General features: G+C 38.1%; 1 protein-coding gene across 2 annotated transcripts; it reads right to left on the reverse strand.

The window, feature by feature from the left end:
- Positions 1–1,301: 1,301 nt before the first annotated feature.
- LOC148876805 (uncharacterized) lies at positions 1,302–22,042 on the reverse strand. 2 transcript variants are annotated; one of them, XM_088971312.1, is made up of 6 exons: positions 21,509–22,042; positions 10,476–10,600; positions 9,995–10,309; positions 9,593–9,762; positions 1,756–2,150; positions 1,302–1,584 (listed from the first exon to the last, which is right to left on the reverse strand). In XM_088971312.1, the coding sequence occupies exons 1-6, from the start codon at positions 21,806–21,808 to the stop codon at positions 1,507–1,509; spliced, it is 1,383 nt and encodes a 460-aa protein (XP_088827438.1). In that variant the 5' UTR covers positions 21,809–22,042; the 3' UTR covers positions 1,302–1,506. The 2 variants fall into 2 exon arrangements, with proteins under 2 accessions (XP_088827438.1, XP_088827447.1); XM_088971321.1 differs by having other exon boundaries at positions 10,476–10,605; positions 21,509–21,984.
- Between the last annotated feature and the right edge of the window lie 4,629 nt (positions 22,043–26,671).

Here is a 26,671-nt window from a genome sequence, read left to right on the forward strand (position 1 = left end):
TGGCAATTATCTGCTGGCGCTGCTATATTTATCTGGGAGGCTTCGCAATAAAATTCTATTTGAAGGAATATGTTGCTCACCTCAGGACATTATGAGCAAAGTCTGCAATTTTACAACTAGTCCACAACAGTTATAAGAGCTCACCATCAGTGCCTATAAATCATGTACTAATACGCATTGATGGCTCCTTTGATCCAGCTACAGGTCTTGCAGGACGAGCTTTCATCATCAAATGCTGCACTGGAAAGCCTTGCTGGGCCAATGGGAGCTATGACGCAGAGATCCGGGCTCTAATTTAGTGCCCTTGAAGCAGCTTCAGAGATCAGCTTATCTAATATAGTGATACTATCTGATAGCCAAAATCTCATCAACCTACTAACTACTAAACCTTAACCAGGCAAGTGGATTGAGCAACTGCACTGGGCACATATACAGCGATTGATGATATCCTTCCCATTCATCCATCTCTTTTGTTCATGTGCATAGACATCTCAATCAGTTAGCTCATCTGTTTGCTTTTTTTGCATGTAAATATCAGATACAATTCGGCCTCTCAACCTCATGTAAAAGTTATCAGTAGATAATTGAAGCTGCTTTCTTTTGCCAAAAAAGAAACAAAAAAAAAACAAAAAGAACATTGTATCGTAATTGGTAAACTTTCTACGCAACATTGTTTGGGGGAACATTCAGTTCCAGGTGAATGCAGGAGATGTTGTTCCACAGAGTCTGAATCTGCTGAGCCAGCTGGTACAGCTAACTTAGGGGTGATCGGCGAGATGCATTTTTTTGAAAATCCTTCAATGATTCTGCTGTTAATTTTGACAGAATGGGAGAAAGATCAAGAATATCCTTTTTGGGCTTTTAGATGTAGTCTGATAACAAAAATACCTTGTTTGTGGGTGAATCACCTGGTTTTGGGTGTAGCCAAATTAATTGCTTTATGACAAATCAAAACCATTCAATTGAAGCAGGTCCCAAACATAGGTTGGAACCAAATCCAAAGTTTGATACCTACTTTTATTAAATTTCAATGAAAAATTATTGGATGATGTATAGCCACCAGGATTAATTTTTTGGAGTGATAACCAGTCTTTCAAAATAGCTTGAAAAAGTAGATATTTTATGTTGTGCTTGGTACTATTGCAATTTTAGGCTCAAACAATTTCTGTTTGATTGGTTGGTATGCTCATCAAGCATTTGAACAAGAGTTTTGAGCAGTATATATTTGGTATTGATATTGCTGCCTAAAATGTTTATATTCAATGTGACATCACCTTACTATGCTGATTCTCATCCAATGGTGAAATTTAGAAATAAGCATTTTTGATGATTGACTCATTGTTATACAGATGATTATATCTAGATATAGATCTAATGGTTCTACAAGGACACGTCAATTTGATAGTATGTGATGCACTAAAATATATCTCTACATTGCCATGTAGGAAGCTAAGAACCAATGGAGGACACGTCAATTTGATATTCTCCCAACACCCCTGGTTCCAATCAAACAGAAAATTGGCATTTAAACAAAGGATTCAGCCATCTGGGATCTTGGGAGGCGTAGATTGGGTATAATGGCCCCTGAAAATATATAAGAATAATTAAAATAAAAAAGACGAAAGGAAAGGGAAACCACTGATAATATTAAACAAGAATCACCAAAAAAGGATATTGATAAAACTGCATCACCGTCACCCCAGAAGTAAAAATAAGGGAAAAGGGCAAAGAGAACTATCAACTCATTACAGACACCTGAATGCCTCTCTGATTTATGACAGTCTGGGAAAGCTTCAAGCCAAGGGCATCAACATCAATTGTCTCTCTCTCTTCATTTGTTAGCCATGATGAGAGGCAGAGGTCAATCAGGTCCTTACCACAGTTCAAGGTTGAACCAACTTTAAGGTACTTGATCTTTCCAAACTTCACAATCCTCTCTAGATTTGAATCCGATGGTTCCTCAGCAAAACGCTGTAGCGTGTCCTTGATTGCACTGCACCAAATAGGTCGGGAAAACTTAAGGAACTCATGCACTGCCTGCACAGGTAGATTCACACTTCCCAGATCAGACTCATCACGACTTCTTCTACCATGGAAGTCAGATCCTCCAAGCTTCAAAATATCATAGGTGTCGGCTAAGTCACTGAACACTGTTACCAAGATGAAAAAGGAGAAGGTCCATTACAGGAAAGTAACAGAAATATATATAATATATAGACAGACATGTATGTATATAATCCAGTGAAGCTGTTACATGTAACATTTGCTCTTTGGACAGGAAAGAATATCTTCATCAGTTAATTTACAGAATATCAAATTCGTGTTGTAATAACTAAATGCCATAATCATTTTTGTAAGTAAATCACTTGTGTTGTGGCATTTTGGGGAAGAACACAATCATTTGTGGAGGCAGGCAATAGGCAGTGTGTATGGTACTGCCCCTATGGATTAGGAGACTCGTGCCTGTTCAGTCATAGCTCCTCCCTGTGGAAGGGACCCATGAATTTGATGCAGGATTTTGACAGGAATATACGGATAAAACCTGTAAATGGTGACAATATCTTTTTCTGGATGTTTAGTGTGATGATCGGGTTCTTTACAGTGTATATCCAAGCTTTCATAACATTGCAGATAACAAACAGGTATCTGTCAAGGAGTTCACAGAATGGTTTGGCTCTCGGTGTGGGTTCCTAAATTTACACATAACTTGAATAACTGGAGAATGGGTCCGTTGGAGAGCTGTCGTGGAGATTAGGAGGCATTCAGCTGAACCCCCAGCAGAGTCTTGAATCTGGCTGAGAGAGCATTCAGGTTCCTTCACCAAATATTGTTACAAATTTCTGATTGGAGAGTTCCAAGTTATTCTATGGGGGATTTGACGAGTTGAGATCCCATCTAAGGTTATATTCATCGGATAGGGTTTTCTTCTTCCAAAAAGGTTTGTTACCTTGTGTGTGAGATCAATTTGATCTTGGAGGCTCTCTACCTAACTATTTTCTACTTTTGAACTATTTGAAGTAAAACGGAGAGTTGGAGTACCAAGCAGAAGTCCACCGATAACATGGGCCTGGGTGTTGGAGGTAATAATGATATTTTTTGGTCTGGAATTATTACTACAGTGAAGTTTGATGGTACAAATTATCTAGAATGAGCACAATCAGCCAAGATGGCCATTGGTGCTCGTGGAGATTAGGAGGCATTCAGCTGAACCCCCAGCAGAGTCTTGAATCTGGCTGAGAGAGCATTCAGGTTCCTTCACCAAATATTGTTACAAAATTCTGATTGGAGAGTTCCAAGTTATTCTATGGGGGATTTGACGGGTTGAGATCCCATCCAAGGTTATATTCTTTGTTTGGGTTGCTGGATGGAATCAGATTCAGGCTGTGGATATGTTGAAGAAGGGGATGAACATCAACAATGCTTGCTGCCTTTGTGGGGAGTCACCTGAGCCAGCTAATCACTTGCTTATCTATTGCCCTTTTACCCTTTCAGCATGGAGCTACTTCCTTAAGCTCTTCCGGAGGCAATGGAGTTGTCCTCAATCAGTGGCTGAATTATTATCTACTTGGAGAATAGGTGGATTTTCTATCAAATGGGAGAATCCTCCTTTGGAATCTTTTGCCTTTTATGATCTGTTGGGGTGTTTGGTGTAGTACTGTATCCCATCTAAGGTGGCTTTCTTGGTTCCGTAAGTATAGAATCTCTGCATCCAACCTAAGGTCGGTCTTAGTGTGGACAGCCTCACTTGGTAGATGTTTGACAAAAGATCATCTGATCAGAAGAGGAATAATACTGGATAACGATGCCTGTTCTCTACACAATGAATGTTCAGAATTGTCAAATCACCTCTTTATACATTACAGATTCTCTCTCCACTTATTGAACCTAGCCTTGTTCAGATTCATCAGTCTTATGGGGTATTCTTCCTGCTATTATTTGGACAGTATGGAGGGAAAGTAACATGTTTATTTTTTATAACAAACATACAGACATAGATGTAAGAAGAAGCAAGTCAAATGGGCTATCATGTTCATGGATAAGTATACAAAAGCCATTAAAGGGAGTCCAGCCTATTTCTTGTTTTGATGCTGGACCTCTGTTTATTTAGTCATACTTTTTGTTTTGTTTTGTATATCTCCACTGTACAGTATCTCAATGTACATGGGCTAGTTGTATATTTTGGTTGGGTTGGTTTCAATATAATATATTGCCTTGCCTTTTAAAAAAAAAATATCTCATATTTTTGTATCTAGTTTTGTCAGAATTGCAGCCTGTAGTTGTAGTCATTTACTTACATATAAGAACTATGTATCTATTTTGGTGAACGGGATAGCATGTGGCAGTCTGAAAAGCGGAAGCCCAAGAGGAACACTGCAAGGGCACCCACTTTCCCCCGTCTTGTTCATTTGTGCAATGAAAGTTCTCAGTAGAATGGTTAAAAGGGCTGTTTTGGGGACGTTTATTGAAGGTTGAAGGTTGTACCGTAGGAAATGAGAGGGTGGAAGTAGCTTTGCTACAGTATGCATATGATACACTCCTATTCTGTGATGCCTCACAGGAGCAGTTGTTTTATGCCATGGATGTTCTCAGATGGTTTGAAGTAGTGTCTGGTTTGCATGCGAACTTGCATAAAAGTGAACTGGTGGCAATGGGAGAGGTCCAAGGGTTGGCTCTATGGGCAGAGGAGCCGGGATGCAAGGTGGGAAAATTACCTTTAAAATACTTGGGCATGCCTTTAGAAACAAACTGCAATTCCAAAGAAATTTTGGAACCAATAGTGGAGAGAGTTGATAGAAGACTGGCTTCTTGGAAAGCCAAGCATCTTCCATATGGAGGCAAAGTGACTTGGGTGAAAAGTGTGTTATTATCTTCTCTTCCCATGTACCTTCTGTCAATGTATCCAATCCCAGCAAGCATGACTGCCCTCATTGAAAAGAAAATGAGGGATTTATATGGAGAGGGTGGAAAGAAGAGAAAAGATTTCATTTAGTTAATTGGAACAAGGTCTGAAAACCAAAAAACTCAAGTTGTAAGAAGAATAAAGAATGTTTTGAAGATAATTAAAAATAAAAATTATTCAAGTAATAAGAAGGTACAGGTGATGAGAAATCACCCGGCCCCAAAGAGTAAGAAAAAAACCAAGCCAAAAACAAATGAAGACACCCCCTTCCAATAAACCCTGAAATACAACAGAAGAAACAACCACCCAATTCTAAACATAAAGCAACCCCCCCAAAAAAATAAATAAAATAAATAAATAAATAAATAATAATAAATAAAATAAAAACCTAATGTTACCACCCCACCCAACAGTGGAGAGAGTTGATAGAAGATTGGCTTCCTGGAAAGCCAAGTATCTTCCATATGGAGGCAAAGTGACTTGGGTGAAAAGTGTGTTATTATCTTCTCTTCCTATCATCCTATGTACCTTCTGCCAATGTATCCAATCCCAGCAAGCATGACTGCCCTCAATCGAAAAAAAAAAAATGAGGGATTTTCTATGGAGAGGGTGGAAAGAAGAGAATATTTCATTTAGTTAATTGGAACAAGGTCTGCAAACCAAAAAATCAAGTTGTAAGAAGAATAAAGAATTTTTTTGAAGATAGTTAAAAAATAAAAATTATTCAAGTAATAAGAAGAAGGTACAGGTGATGAGAAATCACCCGGCCCCAAAGAGTAAGAAAGAAACCAAGCCAAAAACAAATGAAGACACCCTTTCTTCCACTTCTCTTAAGGTCTTTCTTGCAAAATCCTCCCCCACCCCCCCACCCCAAAAATAAATAAATAAATAAATAAATAAAAACCAATATTTTGCTTACCTCCACTTCTTTATTCACCAGTCTCCAAATCAACAACTTGTCCTACTTCATGGGTCTCATCAATCATTACTTCATCTTCACTTGAGTTCACACATTCATCTTCTTCCTCAGCAACCTCCATATCTTTTTTATTTTTTTGATGAATAGCAACCTCCATATCTTTCATCAGTGGTTTAGTTCTACACTTCCTCTTTCTTTTATAAACCTTCAACCTAATAGCCTCTAAACCCCCTTATTCTTTGTTTCCTTCCCTTCCTTTTCCCAAACCAACTCTTCCTCCATCTCCTCAGAACTCTTCGTGTCAAAGCTACGCCTCTCCTTGTCCCCTAGAACTTCTGCTCCGTCCCCTTCTCCTTGTCTCTTCCTCCCCCACCCCCCCTGAATTCTTAAACGAAAATACTGTTTCTCTCCCCCATCTTCTTCTACCTCCAAAATAACCTCTCCATCTCTTCTAAAGAAATTCCCAACCTCTTTTTGAAGATATACTGACTTGGATTGCTCTCTGCAATCTGAAAATTCCTCCTAATCACCATTTACTTTCTCCCCTAAATCACCACTGTCAAATTTTTCTCGAGGAATCCTGTCACACAACTGTTTTGCGACCATTTTTTTCCTTCAATGAGACGACCATCTACTACCGCCTCCCTTTCCCCCCCTTGTAGGAATCTTCAAAAATTTTTCTCGAAGACGAATCTTCCTCTTCATAGGAATATTATGTATCACCCCATCTAGCAACATTGCAGCAGAGTGTTAATCTTGTAAGAAGACTCCTACTAGACGACTACTGCAGATGACTGCAAAATATTCAAAAATTTCTTGCTTCCACAGATGAAAAGCCAAACCCAAGACTCACAGTCACATCATCCATTCAAATCTTTCACATTAGAACCTTGGAAACCAGTTAGAGATCAAGAGCATGCCTGCCTTTGAGTGAATTTTTATCACTGCCAAGTCCAGATTAAAGCCATCCTCCATTAATTTGATCAGAGCTAGGATCTCAAGCGGGGTTGAAGACATCAATCCTTTCGATCTTAAACCACTAACATCTATTTTGCTCCAATCATCAACTTTAATCTTTCCCCCAATTCTCCTTCAGCCAATTGAAGACCAACTTTCCTTTAGAGTTGAGTTTTGCTGCAACTACCACTTCACCATAACTTGTGCCGAGATCCCTAACCATAAATTTTTCTCTACTGTTTCTCACTATTAGCTCCCATGCTTCTTTCTCAACAAGTTTCTCTCCTATGTTCTCCAAAACACTTTGTAAGATAATACCTAATTCCCTCCATCCCCTACTCTTTGTGCCCTTTGGAAAACACGGTTGCTTCTCACCCATGTTCTCCAAAAAAAACTTTGTAAGAGAATACCTACATTCTTCCATCCCCTACTCTTGGTGTCCTTTGGAAAACACACCAACTGTTTTCTCCCACCTCCAAAGTGTTTGTGAAGAGCAATGAAACTTCCCTATCAAAAAAAAAAAATCCCTTTCTATTTTCTCTCCTTTCCGCAACATACCTTCAAAACTGTAACTCTATATAGTATCTTTCCATTCAATATTCCTCTCTATACTAATTGTTAAACCTAGAAAGCTCAAAAACCAACCAACTGCTTCTCCTGCCAAAAACACAGTCAACTTTTTAAACTCCCTAGCCACCAAAACCCACTTCTTTCTAATCCACCTTTCTTCAAAAATGAAAACCTCAAATTCAACCTTCACCAACCTCAAGAACATCTTCATTGACTTCTTAAACTCCCTAACTACCAGAACTTGACAATGGTGATTCCTCAAGAGAACAAATGAACAGTGATTCAAGGGAGAAAGGTGTATTCATGGCTAGCTATAAACAAACTTTTTAGAAATACAGAGTATAATTACTTATTTTGGACATGAAAATCTTTTTGTAAAACGAGGTTTGGGACTTTGGGGGTATACTGATGCAGGAGCAGCTTGTATGGAACAGTAGTTGTACACGAATTTATTTACATTTTAATGCAAGACTTTACCATTTCTGTTAAAAAAAGTGTATCTAGATATCTATGACCAATTTTTATTTTCGCAATATTAATATTTTTTGACAAGCTTTTTTGCAATATTAATATTACCGCTTAAAGTATTGCCTTTTTAACTTATTCAAGCATTAAATAAGAAGTTATAATAGTTTTCAAGGCCTAGGCAGGTGCCTAGGCGACAAGGCACCCTTCGAGGCTTGCCTCGCCAAATCACCAAGTAGTTTTGTATATTGTGTTATAAAATACTTTTATATTCTTAATTTTTTTAGATCATAATTATAAAATAGACATGATTAAACTAAAATTTTCATTTTGTGTGTTTATATACTAATTTCTTTTTATAGGGTTTAATCAACACAGGCATTGCTAACTGCTGTATTGAACCCTCAAAGACTTCAAAACCTGAACCAATAAAGTAAGGAATAACTTAAAATTTTGTCTACTCAACACATTTCTTCTTCCACCTTTTCTTTTCTTCTTTTCCTACAACAAAAATAGGGGTTCAGCCCCTATATTTTTTGAATTTTCTTTTCTTTCTTCTTTTTCTTCTCATGAATATGTCGATTTTCTATACTTAAACATGAAGTTTATATTTTTCTTATGTAAATTATGGATAATTGTTAAGGAAATATAGCTATGGATCCTAGGGAACTACCCTAGGACATGTGTTTTTTACTTGAAAAAATCCATTGCCTAGGAAACTAGGTGACAAGGCACCCCCAATTGCCTAGCCTTGCCTTGGCTCCTTGAAAACTATGGGAGTCGTATAATACATACCACACATTTTAAGCTCTTCTGTGTGTCTCAACATAGCCATAATGATATAAGACATATATCTTAATAGGGATTCACAAATATGCACACCAATCCTGACATTTTAGCCCATATTGGAATAGTAGAAACCCCCAACCATTAAATTGCAATATTGACTTCTTTTTCTTCACAAATATGCACACCAATCCTGACATTCTAGCCCATATTGGAATAGTAGAAACCCCCAACCATTAAACTGCAATATTGGCGTCTTTTTGTTCTCTTATTTTCTAAAACAGCATTTTAGTATAAGGTATGAACCCAAATACTAAAGTGTCAATATCATCAGTCAAATGGCATTGCTGACTTTCCTTTAGTTCATTTATTTTTTCAATATCAGTACGGTTAAGTTTATCTTTTATAAAAACTGCATCACATTGTTTCATGATTTCTAATTATTATACTGAAAGAGATAACCTAATGTTCCTCAAGCTACTACTTCTCAGTATGTTCATCTTGCAACAAACGTATGGGAGAGACAGGATTCCCAGCAACCAAAAACTCTGCACACACTCTGCAAGCATGGAAACCAAGCTGCACAATGGGAACATCTCCCCATGAATTTATATTCCTGATGTGCAGCTAGATGAGTTTTTGCTTGCAAGAGATCCAGGATCTTATTTGATAGTTCAGACAAAACAAAAGTATGGGCTCATTATGCTACACAGGCACAAGGACATAACACAGACAAGGTTTTGGACACAAGAATTTGCACTAAAAATATCTCCCCAACACAAACAGTCCCCAGGTTGTACTGTCCATGTAACATGGGAATCAGGCAATCAGATCCAAATAGGATACTGAAGAGTGAGAATCTAGATCCTATACAAAAATTGCCTGCTTTGACATTTGTGTAACAAGATTTAGACCATTGGGTTCCTTATTTTCCTGCCAAAGGTTTCAGAGGACAAAAGAAAACAAACATTTCCTTTCTGGACTATGCACAGTACCTGCCAATTTTCCATCACTTCTGTAAACCTCCATCCCATGAAGGCCTGCAGCTTTCAACCTCCTGATAACTGCAACAGGGTTCCTCAGAGACCATGGATGAGCTAAAGCTGCCACACCTCCTGTCCGACATATCAGTTCCACTGTTTCCTCTGCAAGGAGCTCATTACCACTGTAGGATGAGCAGAAATTTAGATGCCACTGGTAACCTATTTCTGGTATTAGAGCTACAAGAAGAACCAATCATTTGACCTATGTTTCATCTATCATTCTAAGAACTGGCATTAACTCATTTCCTGTTGACAGGATTTCCTTTTTTGTGTGTGTAATTTGTTTTGAAAGGGCTAGCAGTTGGTGCTTCGTGCAGAAGATGGAATCTGAGTCCTAGGCTTTTGAATACTTACGTAGAGTAGGCAGGTCCACCATCGTATAGATATCGATCAAAAGCTTGCTTTAGATTCTCCACATGCCCTATTTCAAGCATGGCACGAGCCACATGCAACCTTCCAGGAGCCACTCCATTTCCTGCAATCCTGACAACATGCTCCCATTTAAGAGGTATCTTGAGGTTATTTAGCTTTGAAACCATATTCTTTGCACGGAGGTAACGGCCATCTCTTATGTTTTCCAAGCAATTCTCTAGTTCCTCAAATCTTGTGGGGCCACAGCTGCTGTAATATGCAAGGATGTGAACTGGCTCCTCAGCCTCAGACTCCCCTCTGTCAATTACCCATATTCCAATTTGTAACATCAGAAATGATTTTCCAGAACATCATTATATTTATATGCAGCCCTAAAATATTGGATAGTTTTACATAAATCAGAGCACCACATAATTCATAAGAATATGGAAACCTAGGTAGCCATAAATTACAAACAAATGACCTTGGAGAAAATATTGTACTGATCTCAACGCCTGGAATAATCTTGATGCCAAACTTGTGAGAAGCTTCCAGGGCTTCATGGATGCCAGACATGGTATCATGATCAGTTAAGGCAAGAACTTTTACCTGTTCTGAACACACTGAATTTGTTAAACCGGACTTCAAATATTGCATAGCTAAATATCAAAGGAAACATATAGGTAAGAATAGCAACTATTAAAACCAAGGTGCACTATATTATTTTTTCAAGGCATACAAACTTTATTGTTCACTCATTAGGAAGATCCACAAGTTTCTCAAGATTATTTAGCATATACACCCCCTCCCTTTTTCCTCCTTTTGAATATTGTTGAGGTTTTAGACAAATTGTGTAGTTTTAGTGGTAGTTTTTGATTATTTACCATTTAGATTGCAGGTGGGGACCACAACACTCTTGTCGGGTCCTTTTTGAGCAGTTATTTTAATTGTTTTATGTTGTTTTGTGTTAGCCACCCTATAAGGGCATATTGGTCTTTGTACTCTTTGTTATTTTAAACTATAAATAATAGTGAAGAGGGCGGCCAGCATTGTTGCTCTCTTTTCTCTCTCAAATCTCTTCTCTTCCTTTTCTCCTTTCTTCTCTTCTTCTACAAGAAATATTCTTTTCTTTTACAAACTTTTTTATTTCAGCACTTTTCTACTTGGTATCAGAGTTCGACTAGGGTTTCTTGGAGTTTTTTCCATGCAGTCCTAGATCAGTTGATTGCATGAGGAGATAAAGGGTTGATCGATCTACTTCAGATTGCCAAGTTCTTGGATTTTTTGGTGTGATCTAGTCATCAGGAGGGTGATCTATGTTTTGGCATCAAAATCAAGAAGAACTGGAGTGCGGGGAAGAGTCCCAGTCAAGTTGGACTCTTCAATTTTGATTTGATCTTAGGAGCTCAGGTATTGTTGGACTTCTCTAGGTATTCTATAGGGGGTGGTTAGGTTTCTAGAATTTTTTGGGCCTTCTAGAGTGGCCGATTCATTTTTCTCTCTGGTGGGAGACAGTGGGAGGAGAGAGATTTCTCATCGGATTGGGTTTTCTTCTTCCAAAAAGGTTTGTTACCTTGTGTGTGAGATCAATTTGATCTTGGAGGCTCTCTACCTAACTATTTTCTACTTTTGAACTATTTGAAGTAAAACGGAGAGTTGGAGTACCGAGCAGAAGTCCACCGATAACATGGGCCTGGGTGTTGGAGGTAATAATGATATTTTTTGGTCTCGAATTATTACTACAGTGAAGTTTGATGGTACAAATTATCTAGAATGAGCACAATCAGCCAAGATGGCCATTGGGGAGGAGAAGAAACCTGATACAAATCCCTCCTGGTGAGCTAATACTGCAAAGGAGATTTGGGATGGAGTAGCTGAAACCTATTCCCAAAAACAAAATGTAGCTAGAGCCTATCAGTTAAGGAATTAGGCGATTAGTACAAAAAAAGGAGATAGACCTCTTGCCACCTATTTCTCCATGCTGAAAACTCTTTGGCAAGAGATCGACCACTTAGAAATTGTGGTTTGGGAGAGCATTAAGGATGCAACAACCTATCAGGGGTTGGTAGAAAAGAATAGGGTTTTTGAGTTCTTGGTTGGGCCGAACCCTAAATTCAACATTGCCAAGCAACATCTCCTTTCTAGAGAAAGTGTCACTCTTTCTCCAGCTTATGCCTTTATCTCTAGGGAGGAGAGCAGGAGGAATGTCATGTTGAGATAGCCTAGGATTGATCAGTCAGCTATGGCTAGTATAGTTAAATCGAAGCCAAATGGAGACAAAGGGAGTAGTGAGGCTAGGAAGGAGGACAAGAAAGACTCGGTGTGTGACTATTGCAAGAAAACTAAGCATACCAAAAACACCTGTTGGAACAAGAACAAGAAGGGAAATGCAAATGTGACAATTACAGGAGACCCTTCAAGACCCCTCTCCCAAAGGCTGATCTGGAGTCCGTTGCAACAACAATAGTGAGGACTGAATTGGAAAAGTATGGACAGCTTATGAGTAAGAAGGATTTAGTTAGTTCTAGTTCTTTAGATGGGCAGAACAGTGCAAGAGCCAACCATACTACTACCTTTGCTCATACAGGTAGTTCATATACAATTACAAATCATGTATCCACCTCAAGCAAGGAGGGACCTCCCTGGATTATAGACTTACGAGCACCTGAGCACATGACCAATAATATCTACCCTCTTTAGTTCTTACCAATTGTGCTCTAGTAGAGATAGAGTCTCTATAGCAGATGGTTCTCATATTCCCATTGCTACGAAAAAGAGAGTTAGAGTGACTAATAACATTACTTTATCCTCTGTCTTACATGTCCCTAAACTTCACACTAATCTTCTTTCAGTAAGCTCTCTGATAAAAATTTTGAACTGTTCAATGACCTTTCTTCCTAGTAATTATGTTTTGCAGGATCTAGAATCAAAGAGGATGATTGGGAGTGGTCGTGAGGTGAATAAAGTCTACCTTTTGAATGAGATTCCAAGACATCAGAGCCATCATGTTAGTAGCAATAGTAGTAGTCGATCAGAGTCAATGAGTCAAATTATGCTCTGGCATAATCATTTGGGTCATATTTCTTTCATTTCATTGAGCTTTTTGTCTCCAAAGTTGTTTGAGTTTGTTCAGTTGTCTAGTTTGGAATGTGAAAGCTATCAGTTAGGAAAGCATTGTAGACATTCTTTTAAACCAAGTAATAAAAGAAGTTCCTTTGCTTTTGATATTGTTCATATTGATATATAGGGTCCTTGCCACATTTCTTCCATGGGTGGTTACTGTTATTTTCTCTTGTTTGTGGATGATCATACACAGTATTCTTGGATATACTTGATGAGATCACGTGATGAAGTACCCATTTTGGTGCAACAATTCTACCAGATGGCTCTCACACAATTTGAAGTGAAGACTAAAGTCTTCAGATCAGATAATGCTAGAGAATACTTTGAGGACTTGTCCTCATACTTTTTGGAGCATGGTGTGATTCATCAAAGTAGTTGTGCATACACACTGTAACAGAATAGGGTAGCAGAGAGGAAGAATAGACATATTGTGAAGGTGGCAAGGAGCCTTATGGTGTGTGCCTCAATTCCTATGCGTTTTTGGGGGGATGCGGTTCTCACAGCTGTGTATTTGATTAACCATGTTCCTTCACGCACTTTGGGTTTTAAGGCACCTTTCAGCTTGCTTTTTCCAAATGGGGAGATATTTCATATACCTTTGAGAGTCTTTGGGTGTGTTTCCTTTGTTCACATTCTTGATCCCCATCGCAAGAAATTGAATCCTAAGGTCAAGAAATGTGTTTTCGTTGGGTATGCTCAAAACCAAGAGGGGTATTATTGTTATGATCGTGTCGGGGAGCAGGTTTGTCACTACGAATGTTACACATTTTGAGTCTACTTTCTTTTTCTTGGGTGGTTCTCCTCAGGGGGTGTTTTGGGGAGAACTCACAACCCATCTCTCTTCTGGTGTCATTTATTCCTTCATTTTATCCACCTATTCCACCATCAGTAGCTACAGTCCCACTACCTAATCCACTATGGCCAGCCTCACAGGTTAATCAGCGCCACCAAAAGAGGGTTGACTCCACACATGCTCAGATAAAAGAACCTACGCCACTCTCTGCCAGTCCATCTGAAATCCCAGGTTCGGCTGATATAGTTCTAAGTATTTCCCTTGAGCCTGAGCCTGTTATTTCCCCTGATAGTGATGTTTCTATACCTAACACTGTTGTGGCAACTGATCCCACTAATCTTGATCTTCCCATTGCACTCTGCAAAGGAAAGAGAAAGTATACAGCCCATTGCATTTCACACCATCTCTCCTACAGTGCCTTATCACCCTCCTACCGTGATTTCCTTTTTTTTCCTTGGATTCTATGTCCATACCCAGGAATGTCAATGAGACTGTCTCCAAACCTGAGTGAAAACTAGCTATGCAAGAAGAAATGGAAGCCTTGGTTAAGAATCGGACATGAGAAATAGTTGATCTTCCTACAAACAAAGAGATAATCGAATGCAAATGGGTGTTCATTGTGAAGTACAAGGCTAATGGCAACATAGAGAGGTACAAGGCAAGGTTGGTTGCAAAAGAGTATACACAGACCCAAGGTATCGATTACCTGGAGACTTTTGCACCAGTTGCTAAGATGAGCTCAGTTCGGATTCTCTTGTCCCTAACAGCTACATATTCATGGCCTCTATTCTAACTTGATGTTAAAAATGTTTTCCTTAACGGTGATCTACAAGAGGAGGTATATATAGACATTCCAACTAGTCTTTATGAGAATGTTGGTAAGGGAAAAGTTTGCAGGCTGAAAAAATCACTATATAGTTTGAAACATTCACCTAGGGCATGATTTGACAGGTTCAAAGGAGCACTTATCCGTTTTGGGTACACACAGACTCAATCTGACCCAATGTTTTAAAATGCGGAGGCATGATACGAGGCGTTCCACTACCTAGAGGCGTGAGGCGTAGTTCAGAATGCAAGAGGCATAAGCCTCTTTAAGAGGAGAGGGGTTAGGAGGAGGAAGGGGGGAGGATGAAGAGGAAGGGGGGATCTCATTTTTTTTCTTTTTTTAATAAAAATCTTTTATATTAAGAAGAATAAAGATGCATAACATTAGTTGAAAGGGGGGGTCTACGGGGCAAATCCCCCCAGTCGAAGGGACAGGGGGCAAACCACTTCCTTTCCCCTTATCTTTTCTTCCCTTCCTTTTCCTTTTCCTTTTCCTTTTCCTTTTCTTTTCTTTCCTTTTCTCTTTTTTTTCTTCCCTTTCCTTTTCTTTCCCTTCCCTTGTTTTTTTCTTTCTTTTCTGTCTTTTTATATAAGATGTGCATGAGGAACATGAGGCGTACGCCTTAAGCATGCCTCAAGAAAAAAGCGCATGAGGTGTACGCCTCAGAGGTGTCAGCACCTCTAGCATACGCCTTAGGGGTGTCAGCACCTCTAGCTTACGCCTCCCACACCTTTTAAAACACTAATCTGACCATACTCTCTTTGTAAAATGGAAAGAGGCACTCTTGTTAGTATTGATTGTATATGTAGATGATATAGTTGTTACAGGAAATGATCTTAAGGAGATTGATGCACTCAAAAAGTCACTATAGCAAGAGTTTGAGATCAAGGATCTAGGTGAATTGAAATACTTTCTAGGGATTGAGGTTGCAAGATCCAAGTATGGGATTTTCATCTCAAAAAAAGTATGTGTTGGACTTACTATAGGAGAGCAGGAAGCTAGGAACTAAACCAATTGATATTCCTATTAACCCAAATCATAGAATTAATGCTTTGGGTGGTGAGTTGGTTAAGGATGTGGAAAGATATCCAAGTATGGGATTTTCATCTCTTATGTTGTTAGTGTTGTGAGTCAGTATACGCATGCTCATCGGGTTCAGCACTAGGAAGCCATTAAGAGAATACTTGCATACCTGAAGAAGCATCCTAGCATAGGATTTCTTTTCTCAAACCATGAAAATTTAAAGCTAGAGTCCTACACAGATGTAGATTGGGCAGGTTGCTTAGATGACAAGAGATCTACATCAGGGGTATGCACCTTTGTGGGAGGAAACTTGGTTTCATGGAAGAGTAAAAAACAGTCAGTTGTGGCTAGATCAAGTGCAAAGGATGAATATAGATCTATGGCTCATGGTGTTTCAGAACTACTTTGGGTGAGATCTCTACTGAGTCACTGAGTGAGATTGGAATAAAAGCTGAGCCCATGATGTTATATTGTGACAATCAAGCTACAATCAATATTGCCCACAATCCAATTCAGCATGACAGGACTAAACACATTGAAGTTAATAAACACTTCATAAGAGAAAGGGTGACAACTGGAGAAATCTACTTGCCTTATGTCTCTTCTGAACTACAATTAGCTAATGTTTTCACCAAAGGGGTTGCAAAGAACAAGCTTGAATACAACCTACACATGTTGGGAATGTGTGACATTCACTCCCAACTTGACGGACAATGTTGAGGTTTTAGACAATTGTGTAGTCTATAGTGGTGGTCTTTTATTATTTTTTTTATCAATAACAAGAAACTTTATTAATGATATGAAACTATGTAAAACTTTAATTACAGCAGGAGGGGGGAGGTAAAATGCCTTAACTCCCCACCAACAGAGTACATTGGAGGAAAGTTAAAAATTAGCCCAAAATATAGATTCCCTATTCACCCCTTGCTTGGCTAACCCATTAGCAATTGAGTTAGCAGTCCTTTTCATCAAGTTGTATTACATTACCATATCCCTACTCAGCCATTTGAATTTTTTCCTCTCATTGTTATACCTCCACAAACCATTGTCTTCTTCTTTTAGCCATCTAATCACCACCTCCGAGTCACCTTCAAAGACCAAACATCTGATGTTCAAATCTTTCGCTCTTTGGATACCTTCCAGAGCTGCAAGAATCTCAGCCCTAAGAGAGTCTCCTTCTCCAATTGGGCCTGAGAACATGGCAATAATAACCCCACCCTCATTCTTGAACACTCCCCCAATCCCAGAAGGCCCTGGATTCCTTAAGCAACTACCATTAAAATTCAGTTTTATGAACCCAGAGGGAGGAGGGGTCCAAGAAGGGCTACGAGTCCTCTTACATAGGGCAAAGGTAGTTATCTCTTTCCAATTTCTTACCAAATCAGCCACAGAATAGCCTGAGAACAGCTCCATAGTTTTCAGTCAGTGTGCTACCCTTACAAGATTTATATCTAATAAATCTTCCAAGGTTCTTTCCTTACCTGAAAAGATTCGACAATTTCTTTCTTCCCATAGGGACCAACACACTGCTGCCCTAATGCTTCTCCACATAATATTCCCTCTTTTCTTCGGCCATCTAAAAAATGAAGAGAACAAGCTTCAGACACTCCTAGGGGGAGTCCAAATACACCCAAAGAGGGATAAAGCCCACTCCAATACTGCTTTCACGACCGAGCAAGTAACCATAAGGTGGTAACTAGTTTCCCCATCAACTTAACAGAGAGTAAACAAGAATTGAGTCTCTTTTTCTAAAGTAGGTCATTTGTGTTAATTCTTTACAAGAAAGTTTCCCAACAAAAACTACTAACCCAAGGAGGAATGGGATTACTCCAAACTTCTTTAACCGGGAAGAACAACCCAACAAGAACATAAGACTGAGTTAATGTCTCAAAAAACAAAGCACAGGAGAAATTACCTAAGGAGGAAGGGGTCCAAAATCTGGTGTCCTCCTTATTAGGGTCCAAGAAGACATTTTCAAGGATGGCTAATAGAGACATGATGCATCCCAAGTATGTACCCTTAATTGCCCTTCTTAGGCCTAGCTTCCACCCAAAACCAGAAGAAGAAACAGAAGGGCTTAAGAAGGATGAGATGGGTTCATGCTTCAAATCTAACAAAGCATACAAAGAGGGAAATTGGTCCATCAAGGGTGAATCCCTAACCCAATGGTGTTCCCAAAATTTTGATTATTTACCATTTAGATTGGAAGTGGAGACCACAACACTCTTGTTGGGTCCTTTTTGAGCAGTTATTTTAATTGTTTTATGTGTTGGCCGCCCTATAAGGGCATATTGGTCTTTATACTCTTTATTATTTTAGACTATAAATAATAGTGAAGAGGGCGGCCAGCATTATTGCTCTCTTTTCTCTCTCAAATCTCTTCTCCTCCTTTTCTCCTCTCTTCTCTTCCTCTACAAGAAATATTCTTTTCTTTTACAATTTTTTTATTTCAGCACTTTTCTACTAATATAATAGTTACTATTTCTCAAAAGAAAAAATTTCTCAAGATTATATACCATGGTAGTAAAACCTAAAAAACATCATCAATGGCAGATATCTGGAAATATTCTGCATGTGACTAGTATGGACACAAATGTGATTGCAATATCAGGAGAAAAAAAATATATATGTCTTTGGCAAGAGGGGGTGGGATGGTTTAAGACAAAGAAAATTGATTGCTGTTAAAGAAAGGACAACCACTATAAGGATGCCCCAAGTGTCATGAACCATGTGATTTAGTAACCTTTCTAAAGTAACTTTAATTTTCTATGGAGACATCATGTTAATGTCATTAATTAAAATTACTTATACTTCTGGAACAGTTGCAATAACAAAAATTAGCACCCCGTCAGACAATGTTATGCACACATGTGCTTTCTGCTGGTATACATAAAAAAACTCGACAAATTCTGTTTAGACATTACTTATAAAAAAGGAGTCAACAATGCTTTTCAACTTTGGACTATGAAAAATAAAAGAATGAACTAAACAAGAAATATCTTCAACAGTCCAACCCTTATCTATCAAACAATTCCCTCTGTTACTGCTCATTGTTCCCCAATACCACTAAAGTGGAAATAGGAACCATAGTCAAATGGAAAGGGTTTGAGATTGGGGTTAAATTTTTATGGAAGGTAATTCAAGGGTTTTATAGAACAAGAATTTGAGTTTAACTATTCAATCAAATGATATTAAACATGTTTCCCATCTCTTACCAAGTCTATGTGAAATGGTTATATCATCTATCAAGCATTGATTCATAAGGAACTTGGGGACATTAATAATGGTGAGATCTGCCACATCTTGTTTTTTCAATCCTACAGTCACGATGTTACCCTTCACTAACTATTATCTTTTGTGATGACACTTCCAAGCTCCAATGAGGAGATATGGTCAAGACTAGACAGTAGCTCCTCACAAAACATGGGCCCATCTAGAATTGAGGGGACTTGTCTTTTGATAGCAGAGGAAATGTGATTCAGTTATAATGCCTTTATGGAGATATCAATCCCACTAAAGCCTAGGTAATTACTCTTCTTGTCAGTTTTAGAGAGCTTCTGATAACTGCTTTCAGAGAGGCCCTTTGAGGCTTCTGCACTTTTGAATAAGATCAAAATGCTTTAGGTTCATCCACCATTGTTCCAAAATGGATTTCAGAGGAGCTTAAAACTAATACAGACTTGCTGTAGTTGGGCAATGAAAAGGAAAAGTGCATGGAAAGTGACATAAGATCGCACCAAAAAAATAAAATATAAGATGTATAGCCTGCATAGCTCTTGAATTGACTTTTCTTTTAATTGTTGGCTTTCTGTATAGCTTTTTTGTACCTTTTATATGCCATCAACAAATGATTTTTATCAATGATCATTACAACCACCCACCCACACACTCATAGAAGGGGGGAGCACTCTTTGACATCCATATAAGTGACAAATAGCAGTACCCAATTATCGAAATTAAGAGGGGATTCTTGCACCAACCTAAAAGAACACGAATAAATTGATAGTCCAGGAGAATGGAATACAACTAGGGACTTTAGCTGGAAACAGCATGGACCATAGATTTTATGGAGAGGATTCCAACATTTCACAATCATATCTTTAGAATATTAAATGGACAAGGAGCTAAAGCTGAGTATATGAAAGATTATAAACTTTGGTACATAGGAAAGAATTGATGTAAACAAAGGCCATAAAATGGTAAACACTAAGAGAGTAGGTAATGCAGTTTTGTTGATAAAGTGTGCATAGAGATTATCAATATTATTAATGCACATGCACCTCAAGTAATATTTTTTATTACATTCAGAGACAATTAGGAAGATATGATAAATTAGTTTAAGGAATCTCAAATAGTTATATGGGTAATTAAGGGATAAATTTAGTGAAGAAAGAAAACAGAATTTATAAGAAGACAATAAATTTGTGTGAAATTATATGGATGAGTTGGTTAATAGGAAAAGAACTTCTTGGAGAATTTAGAGGGAAAGGCAACCAATTAATAAATCAATTAGTTATTGAATTTTTAGCGCCATTGCTTGGTGCAATGGTAAAATCTTGGGCTGATGAGAATGAGAATACGGGTTCAATCCTGATACCAACCACTGTGCTAGGTCTTAACCAGTCTAGCCCTCCCAATACCCCAGATAGCTGGAACCAACATTGGGCAGCAGAGCACCAGCAAATAACCCAAAAAGGTTCTATTTTTCCATTTTCGGTTATTTCCCTTCTTCCCCCAATATATGTTTTTTACCTTCCCAATGCACTTTTTATTATGGATTAAAGTCCTAATCAGTAAATTCAGGGATACAAAAGCCTCAAAGCCTTGTAAATTTGAGTGCCATACCCCAGGAAAAATAACTAAAAGAAACAGATTTTCAAGGGGGGGGGGGGAGAGAGAGAGAATCTGTCCCTGATCATAAATCCTAAATTCAAATAACCATTTTGCACAAAACAGCAAGCATAAACTAATCTTTTCTTAATTATTTATTAAATTTAATACATATGATCTCATAGAAATTATGTGTAATTTGTACATTTTCTAAAGCTTCAACATGTACAGCAATGTATGTTATTAAAGCAGCAATAGAATAAAGTAAACCAAGCAAAAAGTTCAAAAAAATAGATATAGACTATCATATAAAATGAATAGCATATAATTAAGAAACAAGCACCAAAAGAGAAACCAACCAAAATCCTAATAAAATACGGAGCCAGCAACTGGAAATAACAAAAAGCAACATATCTACCTGCTAAAATTATCAGACAAGTATCCATTTCAAAACACAGAAGAAATACGAACGTAGAAAGCATAACAAAAATAAACAAAAGCCACCAAGTTCAAAAGCAAAACAGGGAGTCAAAAACAAAAGCAAACGTCGGTAACGGAATAACCACCAAAAACAACAAAAATAGAAACCGACTATGATGCCGGATAAACTTATAACCAATCAGCCGGTATCATAAAAGTGATAAGCAATCAAGTGGGTTTTCGTCAAAATTCATGGGGGGTTTTGATTGGTCAAAGTCTTTCCGGTATCAGGTCTTTCCGGCTAGATTTTTCCCCGTTTGATATACCAAATAAAATAACCAAAACAACTCACAATATCCATCAGAAAAGAAGACCCATATCAGATATTCATTCAACAAGACTGAAATAATGAACAAGGATAGCAATCTTGAAGCAAAATCCACCTGATATTTTCATTCGGTGACAAAGACCGTAAAAAATAAATTACAAAGAAATAAATTACCCCGTTTCTATGGGCTCTCTCAACAAGCGCTGTAGGAGACAAAACCCCATCACTACGAGTCGAATGAGAATGTAACTCGAATACCACCCTATCCGCAAATTTATTATGACTCCTCTGCACCCCAAAATCATCGACAGAAGAAGAAGTAGAAGCGGAATTAGAATCCAGAAAAGCCCATTCGCTCACATATTTGGCAGAAAGACTCTGCTCCACAGTCATCTTCTTATTCTTCTTACTGCCACCCTTCTTCTTGGCTTTCTTCGTCATATTTCCACCGTTGCCGTCACCACTGCCATTCATACACCGCCGTTGTTACTATGAGGAGAATATCCGTCGCTCATGTCCACACCCCACCTGGGAAGTAAATTTTTTTGCAGAGACGATCTAAACAAACCAAAGCCTGCAAACCTATACTGTTTTAGCAATCTAGGAATTTTTCTTTTTTACTTTTCTTTCCCTCCTTTTCTCCCCCTCCCTCACTCCTTACATCTTGCCCCTATTTATTTTTTCTATTTATCGTGTCGCGAGATATCCAATATCTCGTAACGAAGGATCTTTTTTTCTTAAGGTCGTGGTCCGACAGGTGTGGAAGAGTACTCGCAGTTTGGATATGTGTCTGCGGTCTGTTCTTGATAAGTCTGCATTCATGAATCATGATCAGATGTTATTTCTTTTCTTCCCTCCTTTTAACGTTGATCTTTTGGTCTTTTGCTCGGGTATCTTCTTCATATTTGTCCTCTTTCGGTCTTTTTATTGGATTGATTGATTGATAGATTAACAAAGGTATAGAAAACAGGAACCACTGTGGCCTCTCTCTTCTTTCTCTGTTCCTTTCTCTTTTCAAGTGAATGAACAAAGAGAGACAGGTGAATGGTTAATATGAGATGAAGACAAAATAATGGCTAGTTTTTATCTTTACATATGCATTTAAGAGTTGCAGAAGGAGAGAGATACCGTGGTGAAAATCTGTTCGTAGAAGTACTACGGTTGAATTGATTTAACACGTTTGGGGCTTGGGAGGATAGATAAGTTACGAATTACCCACCTCGGACTGGTAGACAAAGGGGAGGAACGCATGGTACTAAAAATTATGGAGATGGAAAACAAAAAATAAAGGGGAAAAGTACGAGCAGGCCCATTGGAGAAAAATCTGAACACCAGGCTAGTCCATATAGAATTTACAATGACCCTCAAATTCAACTTTTGAAACTATAAGACCAATTCCCATGCCATGTAAGCATCACACTTTTACCTAAGATTTTCCTTTGAGGTGGTAATTCAACTCGGATTATATGTCATAATAACATTTATTTAAAATTTTATTTTAAAATTTACTCTTAAATTGTAAAGACTAAAATGACCTTATTAGGGCCCACGACCATTGTTCTCTCCCACCTGCCCTATTCTCTCTTTCGTTCTCTCACACTCTCAACTCTCTTCTCTTCGATTGCTTCTCCAACTACAACTTTCGTTGTCTCACACTTTCAACTTTCTCCTCTTTGACTGATTCTACAATTGCAACTGCAAGTTCTCCTCCCCAGCGTCGCTCCTCTTTCTCATTCTCATTCTCTCCTCCCTCGCTCCCCCTTAGTCTCCCCAACAGCGCTCCTTTCCATCTTTAACCTTCGTCTTCTCAAATAAGTGTTAGCAGAGGACAACTCCAAAGTTTCCTTCTTTCTCCGTTAAATTAAGTTTTTGAGGAACAAAACCCTAGTTTCCATGGCTTCCAAGAAGAAGGTGTCCGAAGGTATCGCTCTATTGTCCATGTACAATGACGAAGATGAGGACATGGAGGATCTCGACGAAGAAGAAGAAGAAGAAGATGTAGAAAACAAAGAAGACGCGGTTGTTTCTGCATCTGCCCTTGAAGCCGCTACTACTCCTCAGTATGAAGCTTCCCTTCCCAACAGTAATTCAACCCCCCAAAGCGATAGGGCTGCAGCATGGACGTCGCAGCAGCCCCAAACATCACTTCCACCTTCACCGTTGCAGCAAGTTCCACCTCCACAGCATGCCAATCTTTCGAATGGTCACGGAATGAAAAAAGGGTCTTTGGCAATCGTCGATTATGCCCAAGACTAAACCACTATGTCTCCCGAAGCTGAGGTATTTGGTTCCTCAATATTTATAACCACAGATAGCTTTTAACTTGATTATTTGTTTAATTGAGAATTGAATCATTGGTAAAGAGATCGTTGAGAAATTTAATTTGTAGAAATTTATTTATATTCATGAATTCACCCACTGGAGGTTAGAGCAGAAATCATATCTGCACTTGTAGAATTGAGCTCCATTTACAGTGGTTGTGATGTTAATTTGTTCCATAAGAAGTTTAGGATAATCCTTCTATTTACTTATTGAACTATTGATGAACCTACAATTTATCTATATTTTTATGAGGTTTTTGCATGAAATTTTATGCCGGTTTAATTAAATTTTGCCCTATTTTTAGCTTAATTGCAATAAAGATTTCAGGGGCAACCAACTCGAGAAAAAGAAGGCAAAAGCAAGAAAAGAAAGCCCAAAATTTATCAAGTTCAACCCAGCCCAGCCTTGAGAGCAAGGGAGTTTCCATTCGGCCCAAGAAATGCAAGCTAACTCTTTGGAAAACTCAAGGGAAGAAGCCTAGTAAGAAGGAAATTTCAGCCCAGCCCAGTTTCAGCCCAAAGAATAACCTAGAATGCAGCCTACATGTGCTCAAAAGCAAGCTAAGTTGCAGCCCAAATAGCAGCCCAAAGGGAGCTAGGGGCCTCCTAGAAGTTTCTTGAAGAGAATGAGGGAGCACTTTAAAAGGTTCATGAGATGTGTAATACACCCAATTCTAGAGACTTCAAGAAGAGGCAAGAGCTTCCTTGAAAGCCTATATAAGGAGGCCTCTAGAGGGGGAAAAAGGGTTCAACATCTAATTTCTAACTCTCCTTGAGCTTTTATTCTAAGAGAGAAAAAGAGAGAGAGAAATAGGCGTAAGAGAGGAGAAGAGAGGAGGAACAAGCAACTTCAAGAAAAGAAGAAACTGAATTCGAAGGGGGAGAAAGCAATTGGAGATCAAGGGTTTCATCCTCACTTGATTTCTGCACCATTTGGTAATCGAATTCAGTTAAGACTTATATAATTTCTCCATCAAACTTTCCTTTCTTACTATAATCAAAACTTGTTTTATATAAATTCAATTCTGTAATTTGTTTTCTAAGTTCATTCGAGTAAAGTAGGTTCAATCTTGAAGTTTCTTGATTGGAATTTTAATTGTGGTTTGTTGGTCGAACTGCTAGTCTGAAATCTCAGATCTGAAATTTCAGATCATGAATTTACAAAGTCTGAATTGCTATTTTCCAATCTCAGATTTGTAAATTCAGATCATGAAATAGTGAGATCCGAACTGCTTTTCTTTAAAATCATATATGTGATTTCAGATCATGAACTTGTAATACCTGAATTACTTGAGAAAGAATTCAGGTAGCTTTAATTCAGTCTGGCCAATTTGTTCCTCTTTCTTGGAATTCCTAGAGTGCTTGAGAAAGACTCTAAGAATTCAGATATGCCAATCAAGAGCCAAATTGAGTGCAATGTTAGAGATAACTTGCACAATTTGGTTGGTGTTCATTCAGTTGAGTTGATGGTCATTAATTCAGCTGAAATGAAGCCCTATAATTGCTAGATCTGAATGCATGCATGGTGATTAGATCCTTGATAGAGATATAAGGACCATAACTCATGTATAGATTGAACATGTGCTCGAGAGAGGCTACTCATTGCTTTGGGATTTCACCAAACCAAGGTTGATTCCTATTCTACTCGAATTGCCTAGAAAACTAGTTGTTGAATTTTTTTTTCTATACATCTTTAGCTTGTCTCCTCACTTGCATACAAGGAGTTTGGTCCAATGTGTTAGAGATAACTTTGTAGTTAGAATTTCATATTTTCATTAATGTTACATTTCGGCTGATCAGATAATAGTAGACTAATTTATTACTAGTAGTTGCTACATAAGTCCTCGTGGGACGATACTCTACTCACTACTCTATTACTTGAGCGGCTAGTGCACTTGCTAGTGTCACAATGAGCCACACATCAATTCATTGTATTTTGTCCTAGTTCAACTATTTTTGAAACATTTAGATGGTAAAGCATCATCCATGGTTCTATTTACACTAACCCAAAAGTGTTTAGTTTATAATCTACAATTCTATACATTGAAGAATTTTAATTTACACCAAAAATCAATCCAACTCATCAAATTAACCAACTACAAGAACGATTCATTTTGAACCACTATTTTCAAAACCAAACCGAACCGGACAATCAGACTGGAAAAACTGAGAACTGGTCACTTGACTGGTTCCATTTTCCTCCAAAACTGTTTTTTCCTCCAACTTGGAGGACACAACAAACCTAGAAGACAAAGAATTTTAAGGGCATGCTAGTAAAGGGAGGTTAATCTCTTAAAAGTCAAGCTACTTTTAGAACCATCAACCTGAAGGACACAACAAACCTAGAATTACACAAAATCTTCTCAAATTGGTGGTCAACCAAATTGAATCATCCCCCAAAATCTAGTAAGCAGCAATTATATGCTTGCAAAAATTCCTCATTGTGCTTAGACTCATATGGGATCAGATAAATAGGACCACACATAACAATGATTGTCTATAGCTAATACAGATTTTGGAGTTAATAAAGTCGTATCTATTCTCCAAACAACTGTTGTCACAGTCCAAAAAACAAACTAAGATATTCCTTTATTGTCAAATGATTTTGCTTTTTTTCAATGGCTTTTGCATGCCTTTATATTTAAAATTGTTATTTTAATTCCATCTTGGTAAAGTTTTACCAAGTTAGATGATGCTTACCAAGTTGGCACATTTGGCTCCGACTCTACCAATGGGCCATTAAGATATGTTTTTTTTTTTTTTGAAAAATAAAACAAAATTCATTTGAAAAAAGAATACCTTAGGAAGGTGATAAAGCATCACCCAAAGAGGAAATAAACCCAAGAGCCCCACAATCATCCCACTGGTCCTGTTAGCGTATTCCATCAGATTTAGGATTGTATCTTTATCTCCTTAATTCTAGGAGATATAGTTCCACTCCAATTAGCTATACATATTTTTTTCTTTCCTTTTTATATTCCAATTTAGGTTGCCGACTTGTTCTCTGGTTGTATCC

Source organism: Nelumbo lutea, chromosome 1 (genome assembly GCF_056320005.1).
Source record: "Nelumbo lutea isolate HS-2025 chromosome 1, American lotus-T2T, whole genome shotgun sequence".
Taxonomy (NCBI): Eukaryota; Viridiplantae; Streptophyta; class Magnoliopsida; order Proteales; family Nelumbonaceae; genus Nelumbo; species Nelumbo lutea.

Coding starts and splice junctions, on each gene's coding strand:
- LOC148876805 (XM_088971312.1), bottom strand. CDS start 21,808: ATGAATGGCAGTGGTGACGGCAACGGTGGAAATATGACGAAGAAAGCC. Junction 10,310..10,475: donor AGTACAATATTTTCTCCAAG/GTCATTTGTTTG, acceptor GGTAATTGACAG/AGGGGAGTCTGAGGCTGAGG. Junction 1,585..1,755: donor TAAATCAGAGAGGCATTCAG/GTGTCTGTAATG, acceptor ATATATTTTCAG/GGGCCATTATACCCAATCTA.